General features: G+C 40.6%; 1 protein-coding gene across 1 annotated transcript in view; it reads left to right on the top strand.

Moving 5' to 3' along the window:
• The window catches only part of LOC126263364 (dynein axonemal heavy chain 10), a 1742213-nt gene that overhangs the window by 877735 nt on the left and 843742 nt on the right, over nt 1–20736 (top strand). Inside the window, exon 31 of the mRNA XM_049960456.1 lies at nt 15207–15306. Coding sequence (XP_049816413.1) covers nt 15207–15306 — 100 coding nt within the window. The remainder of the gene's footprint in view (nt 1–15206; nt 15307–20736) is intronic.

Below are 20736 nucleotides of genomic sequence, written 5' to 3'. Positions count from 1 at the left end.
AAGTGTCTCTATTCTCTCAACAAATTTTAAATGGTTAATTTTAAGAGCTATAAAATATGGTATAAAAATAATTGGTTGTATTAATATGTGTAAGATGTAATGTATTTTGACAAGCGTCAATTTACTGTTTAACTACTACCTGTAAGGCTAAAATGTAAATGTGTTTTATGTTTGTAACTGTAATTGACATTTGCAAAAGCCACCATATTGAAGACTCCACACAAAAAATCTAAATAAAAAGGTGAATCAGTGGTATACTAGCATAAATATCAGTATGGAGTCAAGGGGTTCCAGCATTAATTTCCTAAACATCAACTTTCAGAAAATAGCAACCACAAATCAACAGTCCACCAAAAGGACTCCTTTACTGGCACACTCATTCCAGCTTCCTCTCAGCATATCACAGACTACAAACATGCAGCATTCCACCACTTGATCCACCATCTTCTTTCTATATCTGTGTCTCAAGAAGACTGTGACCAGGAGAGCAGTACAATAAAAACTGTAGCCACAAAAAATGAATTTGATTCCAACATTATTGACTAAATTCTCTATTAAAAACTGAGGAAGAAAGCCAGATCCATACTGTACCCAATGAATTTATAAGGAAATGGTGCAGTTTACTTTTTATTCTTTGAGTAGGATAAGTAAAATTTTAAAGTCAAAGAGTTTCCCTGTGCATTTGTATGCCTCACTGACAGTGGATAGATAAGTCTCGAGTTCAAAAGATTAACAACTAGACATAATGAAAAACGGATTTTATAAGATCGTCTGCAGAGAGTGTCAGTATTGCTATATTGGACAAACTCGGAGATTGATCTGCCCTATGCTCAGAGAACACCATAGAAGTTGTAGATCAAAGAAGCCAGATTCACTGTTTGTTGAACATTGTGTGATTGAAAACCACAAACAGATGTGTGTATCCTTTCATCTGTTACTAATCGAACAAACTCAGTTATATTATTCATCTCGTTTAGAGAATATTGCGACCCATACGTAGAAGAAGAACCTCAATGCCTTCATCCACATAACATAAATTTCCACTCCTGTGGATAGCTCTACTCCAATGAATGTTTACTTATTATTATTGTAAATGCTGCCCTAATGAATTTTGTAAATGCGTATGTAATTTTGTCACCAATGAAAACAGAAGTAACATTTACAGATTAAGTTAAGAATCAATAGGCATAGTCCATATCAATTCAGGCACGATGAGAAAAAAATCGTACCTTCATAGCCTCGGATGTTATCGAGTTTACCATGCGTTAAAATGGAGGACTGAGTAAGCAACATGTATTTTTTTTTTTTTTTGTTTTCCCCAAAACTATTTCTGCTCTGAGACACAGTCCTCTAAAGATGACACTGCACATACCATTTTGAAGATGTGAATTTTGGAAAAAAATTTAAAATTCTGTATCTTTGGAGAAGTTCTAGATATTTTGTTGGTTCGTTTTATTTGAAAGATAATTGTTTTATGATTACAAAAAAATCCTCCATTTCCTGTCAAAGTTCTTTTTCTATAGCATTCTGAACATTTTTATAATTTTTGGATTTTTTTTTTTTAATTGCCAATCCATAAAATTTTGGTTTTTGTCCTGTTGATTTGTATCATATAGTTCTACATTCCCTGGAAAGGAGACCCTCAACTTTTCCGTTGAACAGGATTTGTAAACAATTTAAATTTTTACCATACATACAACCCGTTTTATTATCACATTATCACATAACAGGCTCATAAAAACCAAATCTAGACTTATTTAATGTAATTTTAGTTTTGAAAGATGAATAAGAGACTCATTTTTCAAGCATTTTAAATGGTTGCAAAATGTATGTGAAAGGTCCAAAAACTTAAAAGCTTCAGTTTACTCAACTTCTGTGCGCTCTGTTTTGTCCTGAAATTAGCCAGTCAATGAACTAAAAAGGTGTTCCACTGCTTCAGTATCTTCCTTTGATACAGAGTGATGCCTTCCTGTTGGACCAATAGGAACTGGAACACTTACAATTTTCAAAACATTGTGAACAGGAAGTGAGCACTGATGGTGTTGTTGCTATCCTTCAGCTGGAAACCTATATCCATCCGCTGGTCCATTTGGTAGCATAAAGTTCACTACAATTTCATTTAAACCATAACTGGTGTCTACAATCTCTGCAATCCACCAGTCACAGTCATACATACATGCAACTAACATCCCGCTTCTCAGGTTGTGAATCTGAATATTATCCTGCTGTTTCTGAGGTGTTGGCCTAATGAAAAAAATTTCTTCTTTCATGCTCTTTAAATACATATGTTTTAGATACAAATGTTTTATCCCACAGTTAAGCATATCTACATGCAATTGGTGTTGTCAGTGTTAACATAATAATAATAACAATAATAATAACATAAATTTTGACGTCACAAATGTTATTAACTGGAATACAATAATTCAAGATGGATACAATACATATTTGTGCAAATGTCAATAACAACAAGAACTTTCCTAATAGATCATTTGCAAGATAAATCAACTACATAATTCAGTGATTGACAAACAAATAATCAAACAGATTATTAACAATAAGTAGATGAAACAGTAATAAAATAGTTGCACAGTGTGGAATATGTACAGTTTTCAGTTAATTTATAGTCCATTCTCGTTAGGAAAGTGGGTCATTTGTCACATAATCAAGAAACTCTAGAGCAGAGTAAATTACTCTACTTTTGATCCACCTTGAAAGACTAGTTTTAAATTTATTTACTGGCACTGTGTAGGCATTTTCAGGTAATTTGTTGAAGTAGACAGGGCCAAGATATTTGTAGCTGTTATGTGTCTTTGCAAGCCTAGTATATGGCATATTAACTGTATGTCCAGTTCGTATGTAATAGTCATGAACTGTTCTCCTTAAGTCAAATTTACTCAGATTCTCTTTAATGAAGACAAGGCAGCTGTAAATATACAGGCCAGACACTGTCATTATATTTATTTTCTTAAAATAATCTTGACATGATTCATCTGGGCTACATTCTACTATGTACCTTACGGCTTTCTTTTGCCATTTGAACACTAATTTTGAGCCTATGGAATTGCCCCATAATAGTATTCCATAACTCAGGTATGAATGGAAGAATGCAAAATATGCATATAACAGAAATTCTTTACTGACACTGCTCCTCAGCTTGTACACCAGTTATATGGCACGTGCCGATTTGCCATTTATCTTCCCTGTGTAGGTGTCCTAGCTGAGCTTTTGATCTATATGAAATCCTAATAATTTTACTGTTTTGTTATCATGACTGGGAGCATTCAGATTGAATACAGTAGCTTCAGTTTTACTATCATTCTTCTGCAGTACATTTGCCTCAAACCAAGTAGTGCACCTCTCCATTGCCACTGCCATGCTGTGTAGCACATTTTCAAGATTGGTATTACATGTGATTAGTGTTGTGTCATCAGCATATAGCACTGTATCACATGGTACAACTGCAGGTAACTCATTTATATAAATAATAAAAAGGAAAAGGGCTAAGAACAGGTCCTTGAGGTATGCCCTTTACAACTGGGAGACATTCTGACATTTGATTATTTACCTTAACTAACTGTTTTCTACTGTCCAAGTATGACTGCATTAGGCATAGGGCATTCTCTCTCACTCCGTAGTGGTAGAGTTTTTTTATGAGAATATTGTGGGAGACCACATCAAAAGCTTTCCTGATGTCCAACAGTGTTGCACAGGTGATATCTTTATTTTCAAAACAATTGTTTATTTTTGCTACCATACTCTCAACTGATTTGACTGTAGAAAGGCTGAATCTGAAACCATACTGTGAGGAGGTGACTATATCATTATGTTCAAAATATTGACTCATCTGTTTATGTATGCAGTATTCTACTATTTTTGATATTATGGGTATAAGTGATATTGGTCTATAGTTATCTAGTGATGCTATATCTCCTTTCTTATGTACTGGTTTAACTACAGACATTTATAAACATTCTGGATAATTACCTTCATTTAAAATTTTCTTGATTATTTTAGTCAGTGGCATTACAATTTGCTTTCTGATATATTTAATAACATCATTTGAGAGACCATAGTAATCCCCTGCTCAAGAATTACTGAGCTTAGCTATTGATTCATTGACCATCTTCTCAGTTACACAAGTCCAGTGAAAGCTGTCTGTCTGTAATGTCTGACAGCAGTGCCTCTGCCTTACTCATATTCTCCATTATGCTGTTATCTTATTGAGGACTGACAAAATGTGCATTTAGAATATCAGGTGGAATTGGTGTCTGGTATACTTTATCATCACAGTTAGTTTCTGTTTTAATAATTTCCCATGCAGCTTTGCATTTATTTACTGAGTTCAGTATATATGTATCATTTGATTTCAGACCTGTAAAGTACATGCAATATGAGTTCGTTCATCACTTTGAGTCCAAAAATGTGTCTTCTGAATTGCTTTCACAGGAGTAGTTTGTTTGGACCATTCTTTTTTTTTCTGCTCACAGAATTCTTCGATGTCCTCTTTGGGCAAAAGAATGATGGCTGTGGATGGGTAAGATTTCACGACTCTTGTAAAATCCTCAGCATTCTGAATCACAGCTGTATTGGGCCTGGAAAGATGATGTTTTGTAGCATGGTGCTTCAGCAGGCCTTCTACACAATCACAAGGCCCCTTTCCGTGACCAGTAGCATTGAATACCCAGTCAGATGGCACAACCAACTTACTCAATTCAAACAGCTGGTATACATTTTTAAAATGACTAGGAGTACCATCAGAAATAATTATGATCTTCCCTGCCCCTGTTTGCAGTTGAAGAATTTTGCACATTGCTAGCAAAGCATGTGACAAGTCATGTCCTGTGTCATCACTTATAACTGCAACACTTGTGGTCTTGTTTTGAAAATATGTCACTCCTGTAAAAATTGAAACCTGGTCATTACTCCAATGATACCTTTGTACTTCTTATGGGAGAATTACAGACTAGTTCTCAGCAATACCACTGCAAAGCAATAAACATAGTTCTTCAACCTGTACAAACACTTTCACTTCTGCAATGCGTTGTTGAAATTTCTAGACATGCTGGTGTATTACTGCTTTCACTGATCATTTACCAAGTTCATCAATGAAACTGTCAAAGGCAACCGTTTTCTTAATTAGTTTATTTTCCTCCCTTGTTGCATATGTAATTTCTGCAGAGTTATCTGCTACGTCTTCCAGGCCAAGTGTCTATAAAGACACTCCTCCTTTTCCAGGGCAGTCACCACATTCTTGAAGCAAACAAGTCTCTCTCTTTACTTCACAAATTACTTACAACTTCACACTCCCAACCAAGGTGTCATATGTCACATGCCCCAGTAAATTCTTCAAAGTTAACACACAAACTTCCTGGCAGATTAAAACTGTGTGCCCGACCGAGACTCGAACTCGGGACCCTTGCCTTTCGCGGGCAAGTGATTCTGGAAACATCTTACCACACAAAGTTCAAAATTCATGTAGTACACACATAAACAGAAATCTCTAGGTGTGTGCGGAACTACACTTTCAGGTCATAGTGCATAAAATTTTGATCTTCAAATATGTGAAGTTGTATATTTGCTCTTATAAATTGCAAAAGTTTGCCGGCCAGTGTGGCCTAGCGGTTCTAGGTACTTCAGTCTGGAACCGCGTGACCGCTATGCTTGCAGGTTCGAATCCTGCCTTGAGCATGGATGTGTGTGTGATGTCCTTAGGTTGGTTAGGTTTAAGTAGTTCTAAGTTCCAGGGGACTGATGGCCTCAGACATTAAGTCCCATATTGCTCAGGGCCATTTGAACCATTTTTCAAAACCTTCTTTAATACCCCAAGTGATGTAGCTCTTCACTTCCACAACATTTTTGTTCTTCAACTGTTACAGTTGTAGTGTATTTTTTGTCGCCACTCTGGTGAGAACAGTTCCATTTATCTTACAGATAAAATGACTGCACTATTTTAACTTGAGCTGCTTCTACAGCATGACCATAACAGGGGCCTGGTCTTCCAAAGACTCCTTTTACAGACCTCATATTTCTTGATTTGTCTACCATGTACTTTTGACTCTGATGGAACATGGTTCAAAAGTGTTTTCTTTGAAAATGTCGCTGGCCGGGGCGGCCGAGTGGTTGTAGATGCTACATTCTGGAACCACGCGACTGCTACGGTCGCAGGTTCGAATCTTGCTTCGGGCATGGATGTGTGTGATGTCCTTAGATTAGTTAGGTTTAAGTAGTTCTAAGTTCTAGGGGACTGATGACCTCAGAAGTTAAGTCCCATAGTGCTCAGAGCCATTTTTGAAAATGTCTCTGGAATAATAGTTAAAACTTGCACATTTTCACTGTTGGATGCACAATATTCAACAGTTAAATTGATATTTGTGAAAAATTGCTGGCAGGAGGTGCAAGAGTGCTTTGGTTCATTTTCTTCTGAAGATAGAATTTCTACTTTGAAGAGTGTTGTCAGTTTTGCTGTAGTGTATTCATCCATAGCTTTAGTAAGTTCCCTGCACTTTCTTGATGCATAGAGCTTATGACTTGACTTCACTGACCACAGTTTCTTAACAGGACTAACACCTACCTCTGTAGTTAACTGATTCAGGGTATTTAATTCTTCCTCTATTGATGCAAAATCTGCATCATCTGCACCATGGGAGGCTTCAGCTTTGTCAATACTATCACTGTTGTTATTCTGTCAAAACATTTAGAACACAGAAAGTCGTCACTGGAAACATCTTTATTTTGAAACAGAGTCTTCAAATGGGAACACTTATTCCCACCTGAATAAAGTCTGTTTTTCTGTTTGTGTTAGATATCACTCTTTTATGAATATGCAAATAGTCAGCACATTTCACTCTCCTGTTGCCCCAGTCAGAAGACTTTTCAAACAGTCCTTTTCACAAAACACACTGCAACTGTGTCAACTGGCAAATTCCTCATGAAAACGCAGAACTCACTCGATGGTCTCAGATATCTTACAAGCCTCTTCAGTAAACGAATTAGCACTGAACAACTACAATACAGAAACCTGCAAAGAATGACCATGACAAACACACTGACAAGAAACTACAACAAAATGAAAGAAACATCTGCATCAATGAAAGTGAAAAGAAATAACTGTAACAAAGAAAGTGATAAGAAATAACTGCAACCAGGCAGTAGAAATAAACATTGTAACAAAGAAATTAGTAAGAAACAACTTCAGTGAATACATACATTACTGTTGAGAGTTAAAAAAAAAGATTTTTAAAGTAAAACCTGTCCAATTTAAAAGTGGAAGCTCTCTTTTACAGAGAATATAATACTTTATGGTACTGAAGCAGGGACGTGTGGTATCACCGCTTACAGTCATGATGTGCAGTGAACCAGCTTTATTGCCGTGCCCACGCACTGTGTTCGAGGGAGGGCTTGGTGATGAAAATGACTGGGGCAGTTTTTGGTCGTGACACATTTATTCTTCACTAGTTTCACAATAAGTAACAAATACCATTCATCATTAATGTCCATCCATACAGGTGCATTGAGAGAGCGGTACGGCTCTATCACCGATCCAGGAGGGTGTACACTCCAGTGATGAGCCATAGCGTGACCACATGGATTGACTGAGACAAGAGCTGCATCACCAAACGTTCAGCTCCTAATGTGACCGGAGGCGCCGTGATGCCCACAAAGCAGTGAAAGGCACTGCCAACAGAAGGGTGCACACTGTGAAATGGGTGACTGCGTTTAGGACATTGCGTACGCGTTTGCGGTGGAGTTGCGTTAACTTGATGCACGTGGTCCACAGTGGGAGAAGTCAGAGACATGTGTCGCGTTGGCTTGAGGAGCTCGCACTGTCTGGCTGCTTTGTCTGGTGTGGTCCAGTGTGCCACGCACCATTACCAGAATTCGGCATAATAGTGTAGCTGCACTTGTGAATACCGGGTGTCGCTTACTTGTGTTGACTGTGCCATAGTTCAGCCCTTTGTGCGTTTGAATGGTGCGGCTGCCACACAGATCCCCCCTCGGAGAGCGGAGCTATGTAGCTGCAACAACGTGGTGATCGTTCTGTGCCACTTGTGTATTTAAAGTTCGCATACTGCGTGATCTCAGTGCGGCAACATTGGTGGGGGTCGGTCAGCGTTGGAAGGGCGGCAGCCCATGACATCAGCGCGCCGGACCGGCGAGCGTGCGGTGGGCGTGTCCTCGCGCAGTCGGCTAGTGACAGCGGCGGCAGGCACTGGCTACAACTGTCCGTAGCAAAGCACGGTGAAGGAGCACATTGCACGTAATTTGGTGTGACGTCTCGAAGGCACTGACTTCTTAATAACAGCACCGGGTATTCACAAGAGCTACAGAAGAAGTATGCTATTTGCATTGTTCAGAGTAGTGTTGAGAGTGACAAGTTGAAGTGTTAACACGTGGCACCATTCCACAAGTTCGCCGAGTGACTCAGTTGCGGAAACACAGTGAAGCACTCGAACCGCCCTCAACGTTCGAGACAATGGAGGTCCGGAGAATATGCGTGAGTATGGTACCATCGGGACTCGAACACGGGTCCAGGAGATGCTACAGACAAGCCAGGTGGTGTGGAGTGTAATGTCCGGAGCTCAATGGTGATGCGAATTGGTAAACCGGTGCGGGTGCTGATCCGGCCTCATTGCCCGTCGTGGCGGAGGCACAGGGACACAAAACGTGGGTACAGGAGCTGCGACGGACACGGGAGGCATTGTCCGGGGCTCGACTGGGGTTACCGACCGAAGGCGCGGGAAGCTGGAGACCGGGTCTCAACAGCGGACAGCTACTTGTGGATGCCGGATTATGACGGCATTCGGTGGCTCGGGCGTGTGTTTTCTGTTTTGGTTGGTGTGGTACGTTGGTGATGCAGCATGGCCATTTGAATCAGATGAGGTGGCCAGCATGTGTGACGTAGTCCACTGGTGGCTTTGTTGGGGTGACCGGTGCGCCTGTGGTGGGTGCAGTCTGAACAGCCATGCCGCTGCCTGGGTATGGTGGTAGGAGGCACACGTGGCAGCGTGATGACAGCAGGCTGCAGCTGTGCATCACCAGCGGCTATGGGTGCTCTGTCTGGCTGCTGGCAGAGGGACTGTCATCTGTAATCAGATCTTCTGCCGGGTCATAGAAATCCATGGCTGCTGGAGTGGGCAAGACGTAGGCTGGCTTGACGTGGTCGATTGACACTGTAGACGGCTTCCTGTTGCACTCGAGGTGCATGTGTTCAGAGGCCGGCCATGTGAGTGTGCAGGCGTTCTGCCAGAGTGGGTGGTGCGGCGTCGTGTGGGAGTGGTACTTCTCCATCAAAATCGCCTGGGATCGTCAGAGGTTGACCGTAAATGAGGTCGGCAGGTGATGGACCAAACTCCTCCTTTGGCGTTACTAGCAGGCCAAGCAGCACCAGTGGGAGTGTCTCTGACCATGACGTGTCGTGGCAAGTTAGGACGGCTTTCAGAGTCCTGTGGAACCGTTCGACAATGCCATTTGATGCCAGATGGTAGCTTGTTGTCCTGTGTAGCCGGATGCCACACAGTCTGGTGATGTGCGTGAACAACGCACAGTCAAACTGGTGGCCGCAGTCAGTTGTCACGTGACTGGCACATCCGAAGTATGCCACCCAGGTGTCAACGAATTCAGTGGCGACTGTCTCGGCAGTGATGTCCATGACGGGCGTTGTTTACGGCCAGTGAGTGAAGTGGTCCACCATGGTTAAGAAATACCACTTGCCTTGAGAGCGTGTCGTGTCAGGGAAGGTGTCTATGGGTGTGCCACCTGACTTTGGCGTGCTGACATGTCATGCAAGTGCACGCCCATTCACGGCAGTCCTTCCGAAGCCCGGGCCAGACGAAATGCGTGGCCACGAGCGTCGCAGTGGTGTTGTTGCCAGGTTGTGAAAGTCCATGGGCTCGGTCGAAGGCAGTGCGCCGGAATTTCTCTGGAAGAAACGGTTGATGCATGCCGGTTGAGATGACACACCAATCTTCCATGCGGAGCCGGGGACAGGTGCCAGCTCCAGTTGCAGCGCACTGGAAGTGTCGTGACGGAAATGGTGCAGTTCTCCATCACTATCCTGTACTTGGGCGACGTCCACAAAGTTCGCAGGGGGTGACAAAATGGCACACGCTTGAGACACACAATCAACGACAATATTGTCTATCTCCGAAATGTGTTGGATGTCTGTTGTATATTGCAACACGAACTCTAATTCCTGGAGTTCGCGCGGTGATCACTTAGTGTGGTTGTTGTGGAACGTGTGCCTACTCGGTTTGTGGTCGTTGAAAATGATGAATTGCCGGACTTCTATGGATGGCCAGAAGTATTTCACCGCTGCATACACCGCAAGCAACTCTCAGTAATAAGCCCTCCAAGTGCATTGTGATTCAGATAGCTTCTTAGAGAAAAAACTGAGAGGCTGCCAGCTCCTGCTGATATGCTGCTGTAACGACTCACCGATGGTGACCTGCCTGGCGTCCACGACTATAGGTAAGTCTGCGTCATGTACTGGGTGTGCAAGCAGTGTCACTTCTGCGATATCCCGTTTTGAGTCTGTGAAATTCTGCTCCATTGCATCTGTCCAATACACAGGGATCTTTCCCTTTGAAGTAGGACCGTGTAACGCCTTAGTCAATGGCTCTTGCATGGTGGCAGCATTGTGCAGGTAAAAGTTCAACATGCCGCGGTAACAGCGTAGTTCTTTGTGTGTCTGCGGTCGCGGCATGTTCAGTATCGCTTGCACTTTCTCTGGTAGTGGCGTCGATCCAGTGGGGGTAATTAAATGGCCAAGGAACTCGATTTCCATCACTCCGAATTCGCATTTCGCTGCATTAATAACGATGTGGGCTTCACTCGGGCACTGAAATACAGTCGTTAGGTGGTGGCGGTGGAGCTTGGGTTACTTGGAATACACCAGAACATCGTCAAGGCATGCAAAGCATAATGTGAAGCCTCGCAAGATGCCATCAAGGAACCGCTGCCAAGTCTGGGCAGCATTCCGAAGACCAAAAGTCATAAACAGGCTTCCGGAAAGCCCGAAGGGCATTACGATAGCTGTTTTTCCAATACCTTTGGGCGCCACCAGAATTTGGGTGTACACCTTTGCGCAATCTTGCTGAACGCTGTGTAGCCCGACAAAGCATAACTGAAGTCTTGAAGTTGTGGGACTGGGTATCGGTCCGGTACCGTTTGCAAATTAAGGGCACAGTAGTCCTCACACGGGCATTACGAATTGTCCTTTTTGGGCACTAAAAGTAACACCAATAACCATGGGCTGCTCGATGGTCGAATGATGCCTTGCCGTAGCATGGCCTCAAATATTGCCTTTGCTGCTGCAAGTCTATCAGGTGCAACTCGACGAGGGCGGCACGATGTGGGTGGTCCGGGCGTTTTATTATGTGGTGCACCGTCGAACTTTTCAGCTCAGTGCGCCTGCTGGGCAGGTGAAGTCGGGGAATGTTTCAAGGATGTCAGCATAAGGTCCAGGGCACTTCACAGGTTTAACACTGTAGAATGCGGCCTGCTGGCGCTGTTCCACTATCTTTAAATTGGTTGTCACATCGATGAGCTGGCCATTTGTGATGTCAGCTAGCAGCCCATAATGGCTGAGAAGGTCCACACCCAGGATCAGCTTTTTGACATCAGCTACAGTAAAAGTCCACGAGAATGTGTGGCATAGACCTAGATCTAAATTACAGCTGTGTGTGCCGTAAGTTTTAATTGCTGAATTGTTCTCCGCTGTGAGTGCCTTGACCCGCCTTGGTCTCATAACATAGAATGAGGAAATATCGAAAGGTCCGAACTGGTGTTGACAAGGTACCTCATGCCCGCACCCCGTTTCATGACAAACAGATGCTTAGATATCGTACTGCACCCAGGTGCCCCTAGGTCCAGTCACAGCTGATGTTTGGGTGTGAGCAAGGATCCTGGCATCTGATTGCTTTGTTGCCGAAACGGGCGTGGTACCAGGAATAGCTGCTTTGTGCATGCTGTGACATCTGCGGGGTACCATTGGAGTGGCTGTTGCTGCATTGCCGTCTGTGCGAGCCGCGTTACCTGTAGCCTGGTCTGCTACCGCTGTGATGCGTGCTGCCCTCTTGCCGCAAGCGTGCCAACTGGTTGACTTGCGTGCAGAGAGCTGCCACCTGTGCAGCCAAGTTTTGCACTAGCTGGTGCAGGTTGGTATCCGATGCGGGTGCAGGATTCGTGTGCCACCACTGAGGTGGTGGGGCAGTGCCATAAGGTGCTGTGACCGCGGTACTAGGTGCATCATGCACCTGGTCGGCCAAGTTAGTGACAGCGTCCAGCTGCATCTCTGTCTGTGCTGCTATCACTGCTTGCACCTGAGCTGGGAGGCTGCACACCCACATAGTGTGTAACAGCGAATCTGGCACCATGTCGGACTGTGCAAGTCTCTATAAGTGCCGCAGGAACTGCGAGGGCCTCCAGTCACCTCATTCCTCTTGCTGCAGCAGTTGGTGCACTCATTGTTCTTTGGACGATGAGATCCGCCAGTACTGCTTTTCCTTGAGCCGTCTGTAGGGTGACTGCGTTGGCGGATTATATCCCGCACTTCGGCCGCATAATTCTGGTCGAGCTGGCTCACTACGTGTCCAAATCTTGCCAGGTCGCTGGTTATGTGGTTGCTCATAAAGACCCCCTCCACCTGACTGAAACACATTACAGTATCACGCGGCCAGAAGGGAGGCAGCCTGATCAACACTTGTCGGTACTCCAGCAATCATAGGAGGCGGCGCCGGTATGGTGGGGATTTGCACGCCAAAATTGTCCTGGGCTGTCTGTGGCTACACAGTGTCTGCACATGTAGTCCGTGCATGTAGCTCACTCTCCAGCCCCTTTTGGCATGCGAGCAGGTCTTCAACGGTCTTTAGCAACACTTCTAATCGTCACCATCTTAGCTCAGAGTTGAATCCTCACATAAGAGGAAAGCACACAAACACAACAAAGGAAAACACACAAAAAAAGAATAACTCTAGACAGCTCGTGAAGGAAACATACATGCACAAAAAATATACAAAAAAAAAAGGGTTTGTGCAAAAAAAATAGTTTTTCGCTATGGAGTGCTGTTCGGTTGCAGTGTGTACGCGCCAGCCTACTTGTGATTCCCCATAACTTGTACTGACAAATGTTCTACACTATGTGTTTTTAGCCTCGTATCACGTCGGGGTCACCAGTGAAGCAAGGACCTGTGGTTCCACCACTTACAGTCATGATGTGCAGTGAACTGGATTTATTGCCGTGCCCATGCTCTGCGTTCAAAAGAGAGGCTTGGTGACGGAAACAACTGGGACAGATTTTGGTCATGACAAATTTATTCTTCACTAATTTTACAATAAGTAACAAATACCATTCATCATTAATCTCCGTCCATACAGGTGCGTTGCACTAGTGGTACCCCTCAATCACCGATCCAGGAGGGTGTTCACTCCAGTGATGAGCTGTGACGCGACCGCGTGGACTGACTGAGACAAAAGCAGCGTCACCGAACGTTCAGCTCCTGGCGTGACCAGAGGCGCCGTGATGCCCATGAAAGAGCGAAAGTCACTGCCAACAGAAGGGTGCACACCACGAAACGGGCGACTGCGTTTAGGACCGCACATACACGTTTGTGGTGGAGTTGCGTTAACTTGATGCATGTGGTCTGCTGCGGGAGAAGTCGGAGATGTGTGTCACGTTGTGTTGACCAGCTGACACTGTCTGGCTGCTTTGTTCCATGTGGTCTGGTGTGCAACGCACCGTTGCCAAAATTTGGCGTAATGGTATAGCTGCACTTGTGAATGCCGGGTGTCGCTACCTTGTGTTGGCTGTGCCGTGGTTCAGCGCTTCGTGCATTTGAATGGTGCATCCACCACAGTACTAATCAACATAAAAAATCTAACTTTTCTGGGTTGACATTTTTGAAAAAATCTGTAATTTGTAAAAAAAATTCAAAAGGCGACAGTAAAAGAACTTTGACAGATATGTCCAAACAGAGGATACCATTGTAATAATAAAGCAATTATCTTTCAAATAAGAAAAACTCTAACAAAATATCTGAAACTCTTACAGAGATACAGCATTTTAAATTTTTTTTCTGAAATTAGCATCTTCAAACTGGTGTTCGCAGTGTCATATTTGGAGGCCTGTATCTTGTGACAAGAATTTTGTTGGAGAAAACAAAAATATATGTGTTTCTTACTTACTCCTGAATTTTAACATATGCTAAATTCAATAATATCAAAGACTATGAAGGTAACCCCCCTGCCTGAAGTGATACAGATTATGCCAATACATTAAAAAGTTGACACATTCATCTTTGGTAGGTTTTGGGGTTAGTTATGTACTAGAAAATGAATATACAACACGAAACCCAGGTCATACAGTAATAACGTAGTTTGTGACACAAGGCTAAAAATATGTTTCATTTAGATCATACAAAAGAAAGAATGGTAAATAGCATATCCAGTCAATGTTATTCTGATACAAACTGGTAACCTCACAAACTCATAAAAAATCACCACTAATTGGCTTTTTTCAGTATTATTCCAGTGAGATATATAGAGTATCTAGTTTTCTTCTGTGTGCGTTTTCCTTGATGGTAGGAGGGCACTGTGACCACCTGATACACAAATAAAATTCACAGAACAGCACATTATCCTTCAAAGTGTCTGTTTCTTCTAATGCATATGATGATGATGATGATGATGATGATGATGATGATGAAGTGCCATACTCCAAGGAGCATAGGGGGATGATGTGGGAGACCCGCACTGCTGACTAGGTCAAGGTCCTATCAGAGGTGGTTTGCCATTGCCTTCCTCTGACCCTAATGCATCTACCAAATCATAATTATTTCATTTTGTTGCTTTTACCATTTTCCACTATAATCATAATACTACCTGTATTTTTCGCAAATTCTTTTTGGTTAGTTAACCATATTATCAATTAATGAATAAAATATAATAATGACAGTATGAGAAAATAAAAATTTAAATTTTAGTACTTTATACCATGTAGTTGCTTTACTTTACACTGACACATCCTGCTACAGTGTGGTGCATTTTTTGTAATGAAGATGTGAATAAAATTTCTAAGGCATGTTATTTTGTTACAGTGAAGAGGGAAAGTAAAATAATTTGTGTTGTGCTTAATGTAACATGAAAAAGATGAAGTTATTCAACTGAATCAGAAGCAGGTAAATAACTAATTGCATTGTACTTTTTCAGAACAAACTGGATGTTAGATTATTTAGGAATGGTGTGTCTTGCTGCAAATCAAGTATGGTGGACAGCTGAGGTGGAAAATGTGTTTAAAAAAATAAAAGAGGTGACAAATTCATCTAATATGTATGAATATCTTTACTTGTTTTCTGAATGTTTATCTTAGTAGTGCTTTACTCTGCATCTAATTCTTCTGTTTGTACCAGAGACTAGGAATAACTTGATAATGAATACACATATTGTACAGTATAGTGAAGGTGTTGAGTGATTGAGAAGCATACAAGTAAGGTCATGGACACAGTCTAACATACATCATTTTTACTAATATTTTTAAAATGCAAGAGGAAATTATGATAGGTCTTAAGCTGTTTACAGTATCTTTCTTACTTGTTTATATGATGGAATAACCTAAGATGTGTTCAATACAGGGTAAGTGTCTGCTTGGAGTGAACTGTGTTTAGTAAAATATTTGAGTATGTAGTGGCTGGACAGATTAAAATCATTCCTGAATAAGTATAGTATCCTTTCTCCAGCCTAATATGGATTCCTGGAGGGCCGGCTGCGGTGGCCGAACGGTTCTAGGCGGTTCAGTTTGGAACTGCGCGACTGCTACGGTCACAGGTTCAAATCCTACCTCAGGCATGGATGTGTGTGATGTCCTTAGGTTAGTTAGGTTTAAGTAGTTCTAAGTTCTAGGGGAGTGATGACCTCAGATGTTAAGTCCCATAGTGCTCAGAGCCATTTGAACCATTTTATTCCAGGAGGGGGAAAACAACAGTAGGTGCTGTCTATAAATTTCTAGATACAACTCTCACTCTGGTATATAAGAAATTAGCCAGCTGTGGGGTTGTTCCTTGATCTTACAAAGGCCTTCAATACTGTAAACCACAGAATACTATTACAAAAACTATATAACTATGGTATAAGTGGCACTGCCTTTGATTGGTTTGCAAGCTACCTACTAAATAGAAAATACTATGTGTAGTTATGTGAGGTCACCCCTTCAGGAAAATCCACAGTTTCATATTCTCGTATGGAAACCATAAAACATGGTGTTCCTTAAGGATCAGTTTAAGGCCCGATCCTATTTCTCCTGTTCATTAATGATCTTCCTCTTCACCTACCGACTAGCAGTACCTTCCTTTTTGCCGACAACACCAATATTCTGATATCTGACTCACATGATCACTTTGAAGCTGCAGTCAACCAATGTACAACTCTACTGTATTCATGGCTTACTGTTAATATGCTACTTCTTAATGCAAAAAAGTCTGTAGGCCCAACATTTCATACAGTCCAGAACAGAAATCCCACTGTCCCAGCTATACAAATAGGCTGAACTGGTAAACGTAACTAAATTCCTCGGAATATCTATCTCTGACACTCTAAGCTGGAAAAGCCACACTGACAGCTTAGCTACAAAGCTAAGTAAAGTATGTTTTATGCTTCTGTCAGTCAGGGAAGGGAAGAGTACAAATATCCTAAGGTCAGTGTACCATGCTCTGTTTCACTCAATCCTAACATATGGCCTCATATTCTGGGGCCACACTTCTGAGTGCAATAAAATATTTAAGCTTCAAAAGAAAGTTGTCTGGATAATGTTATTTAAAAAGCAAACAAACAATTATTCTGAAACAAACAAACAAACCATTATTCTGAAACAAAGAAACAAACAATTATTCTGAAACAAATAATTATTCTGAAAACTAGGTATTCTTCCACTTCCAAGCCAGTACATATTGGAGGTACTAAGTTTTACGAAGCTAAATATTGACAGCCTGAAGCAGAATCTGGAGTATCACCAGCATGACACTAGAGGGAATACTTCTGACACAGTTTCCTCATTCCACCAAATTATATGCTAGTAGTGCAAAGTGCATGGGGATTAAATTTTATAATCATCCACTGCTACGCATAAAAAACATCAGCAATCCAGGACATATTAAAATAAGGCTTAAATTGTTCATGAATATTTTGAATGTGATTTTTCTATGTAATATATTTTCACACTTATATTTCACTGCTATAATTAACTTAAAAATGTAAATTTTAATAAGGCCTAACCAACTGTTAAAAATTGATCTACATGTATGTACTTTTTATATTTATCTAGTAAATTTTAGCTATTGTATAAATTACATAATTCTTATCTATACTTAATTTGATTTTAAATGTCTCCACAAATTTTAATTTTACTTAGGCCTTGTTCACCTTAATATTGAACAACTTGTGAATATACCAGTACTGTACCCTGTAATCTATAACTGTCATAGAATTGTGTAAGTTTGGGTGTATTTGATTTGGTGTTACATATTTTTAAAATGTTTAACATATCATGTAGTACGCTCTGTACACAAAATGATTCAGTGGATCGATAATGAATGAATGAATGAATGAATGAATGAACTGTCATGAGAGTATGTAAGTATTTCAATTAGGTTTGGAGCATGCTTCTCTAAGATTGTTGCAGACACACCATCATTGCCTGCAGAGTTGGAGTTTCTTAGTTGTTTTATTAATTTTGCTACTTGATCTGGAGAGACATTGCTGATGTACATTGAGTAACAACATGCACTTTTTTATATTTGCTGGATTGGATATCCTTATTTACGTCTGATTTTAACATGTTGCCAGGAATATCTGTGAAACAGTTTTTAAATCTGTTGGCAACATGTAATGGATTTGTTATTTTTATATTATCTTGTCATAGCATTTTTATGCTTTTTTCATAACACTCCACGTAAACATCCCTTTATTTTTTAAATTACAAATGTATTCATCATTATGTATTAATTTTCTTAGCATTTTCAGATATTTTTTATAGTATACAATACAAGTTACCTATTCTATGAAGTAGTCTCTCCTTCTTCCACACAGTCTTTATTCCCCTTGTGATACAAATATTTGTTCTAGAATTTCCACTTATGGTTTCAATTTTTTGTGGCAAAGCGATGTAAAAGAAATGGGTTAAGGGAGAAATGAGGGTGTTGAATTTTTCACTTAGGTCATTAATTTCATAAACCTATGACCATGTTTCTTTGTTTAGTAAGACGTTGAAGTAGTTTATGTTATCCTAACTATAGCTTCTGCATGTGGTTTTCTAAGGCATGTTATTAATGATACTGTCTTTTATATTTAAGCTTAGTAATGTTGTTAGTCTCTAGACAAATTAGTATTGAACAAGCAGTAATTATTACCTGCCGAGACTTACTGTGTCTATAATAGCATTGAAATGGAGAACAGCACAATAAATGTGAAAATACTAAACATCTTTCTCCAAAACTATCTCACAGAGAAAGATCACTCTGTAGTATCTCCTGTAAAACTTTTCATGAGAAACAAAACAGCTGATAAAAGTGACCAATGATATAGAAAAGCAACTGAAATTACTCAACAGAGGGAAGGTCACTGGACCTGATGGGATACCTGAATGATTCTACATGAGTATGCAAAAGAAATTGCCCTCTTCTGACAGTACTCTATCATATGTCTCTGAAGGTGTGAACTTCTCAAGAAGATTAGAAAAAATCACAAGTAATTCTCATTTTCAAGAAGAATCATTGAACAGATGCACAGAATTATAGGCCCATACCTCTGACATTGGTCAGCTGTAGAATATTAGTACATGTTTTATCCTTATGTATTATGACATTTCTGAAGACAAAAATCTCCGCAGTAGGGATCAACATCAATTCTATAAAGGAAAATTGTGTGATCATTCTGTTCAACCAAGAGACCCAGAAGGCAGTAGATGCTGGCACCCAAGCAGATAGCATGTTCCTTGACTCCCTTAAGGCATTTGATACTGTTCTGCACTGTTTTAATGAACAAAATATGAGTGTATGAAATATCAGACCAACTGTATGACTCAATTGAAGTCTTTCTAGCAAACAGAGCACAGCACTTCATCTTCAATGGGGAGAAGTCACCCAAGGAACATAGAAAGCGATAGATACTGGTACCCAAGTAGATGGTATGTTCATTGACATTCAATACAGTTCTGCACTGCCACTAATGAACAGAATATAAGAATGTGATCTGCACTGCATAGAACTGATAGAGGAAACAGAGAAGATCCAAAGAAAAACAGTGCATTTCACTACAGGTTCACTTAGTAAGCATGAAACTGTCATGAAGATGATCAACCAATTCCAGTGCTAGATAGTGCAAGAGAGGCATTCTGCATCACAGTGTGCTTTACTGTGAAAATTCTGAGAGCATGTGTTTGTAGAACAGTCAGAACAGTCAATAAATGTATTGCTTCTACCTACATATGTCTTGTGGAAAGACCATGAAGATAAAATTAGAGAGCTTCAAGTGCACATGGAGATTTATTGGCAGTTGCTTTTCCTGCGAATCATTCCCAGACAGAATGGGAAAGGGGAGAAGTGACAATGGTATGCAAAGTACCCTCCACATCGCTATTTGCAAGGTGGCTTGTAGAGTGTAGATGTAGATGTAGATGCAGATGTATAAGAAAATGATCTCTCTAATTACTGGATTACACATGAATTGTAAGGAAGAATGCAAATTTTTAAGAGAATTTTCCAAAGTTGGATGTAACAGTTTAAAATTGTTACGGTTTGCAGATAATTTATTATTGATAAGAGTGGTGTGTTACTTACACTTACCTTTCTTTTGAGGCTATTTTCTTGTGCAAACTTATACATTGCTTCCAAATATGTACTCATATTACAATGACTGCAATTTTGTTTAGTTGTTGCTGCTTATCCTGTATTATGAATTAAACTTTGCTCTTCAAACATAAATTAACCCCTTTTACATTAATTTAAAATTTATAGATATGCTTTAGACATCTATATCAAGGAAAACATTATCACTTTCATGTCTTTATTAATCAGAAAAGCATACATTTTCCTTACTACTAATTGAATTAGTACATTGACTGTAATGTTTGTGAAAATCTAGATATTGAAGAATGGGAGTAAACCTATTATTACTTAACAAAATTGCTAAACATGAGTCTACTTTTATGTTCAAACACTGATGAAGTTATTTGCATAAACTATCTAACAAAATCTACTCATTTATTCCTCAATTATAAGTCTGGATGCAACAATCTTCAAAGATACTCCTAATATGTATAATGAATAGTACTTTCCCTAAACTCCCACAATTCACCCTCAAGGCATTCCCAGTGTCTGTACTTAGTCCATACACAAATACTTGTTTAAATACACCAGAAAGCTTCTTTCTTTCTCCTTAAGCAAAATAAGTATGTTTTTATTCTCTTGTTGCTACTCATTATCCAGTGCTATTTCCATTACTTCAGCTATCTGCTGACACATACGTGTGTACACGCACGCACTCTCTCTCTCTCTCTCTCTCTCTCTCTCTCACACACACACACACACACACACACACACACACACACACACACACACACACACCATGGAAGAATAGAATGTTCAGTATTTTCCTCTAACAAAATGCAATATAAAACCCACCATGTGTGACAACAGCCATTTGTATTGTTATCAGCCTACATGTTCTGTGTAGATCTGATGTTAATCTA

The sequence above is a fragment of the Schistocerca nitens genome, chromosome 6, assembly GCF_023898315.1.
Source record: "Schistocerca nitens isolate TAMUIC-IGC-003100 chromosome 6, iqSchNite1.1, whole genome shotgun sequence".
In the NCBI taxonomy this organism is placed as follows: Eukaryota; Metazoa; Arthropoda; class Insecta; order Orthoptera; family Acrididae; genus Schistocerca; species Schistocerca nitens.
The sequence above is the reverse complement of the archived record's forward strand: the minus strand, read 5'-3'. Positions and strand labels throughout refer to the sequence as shown.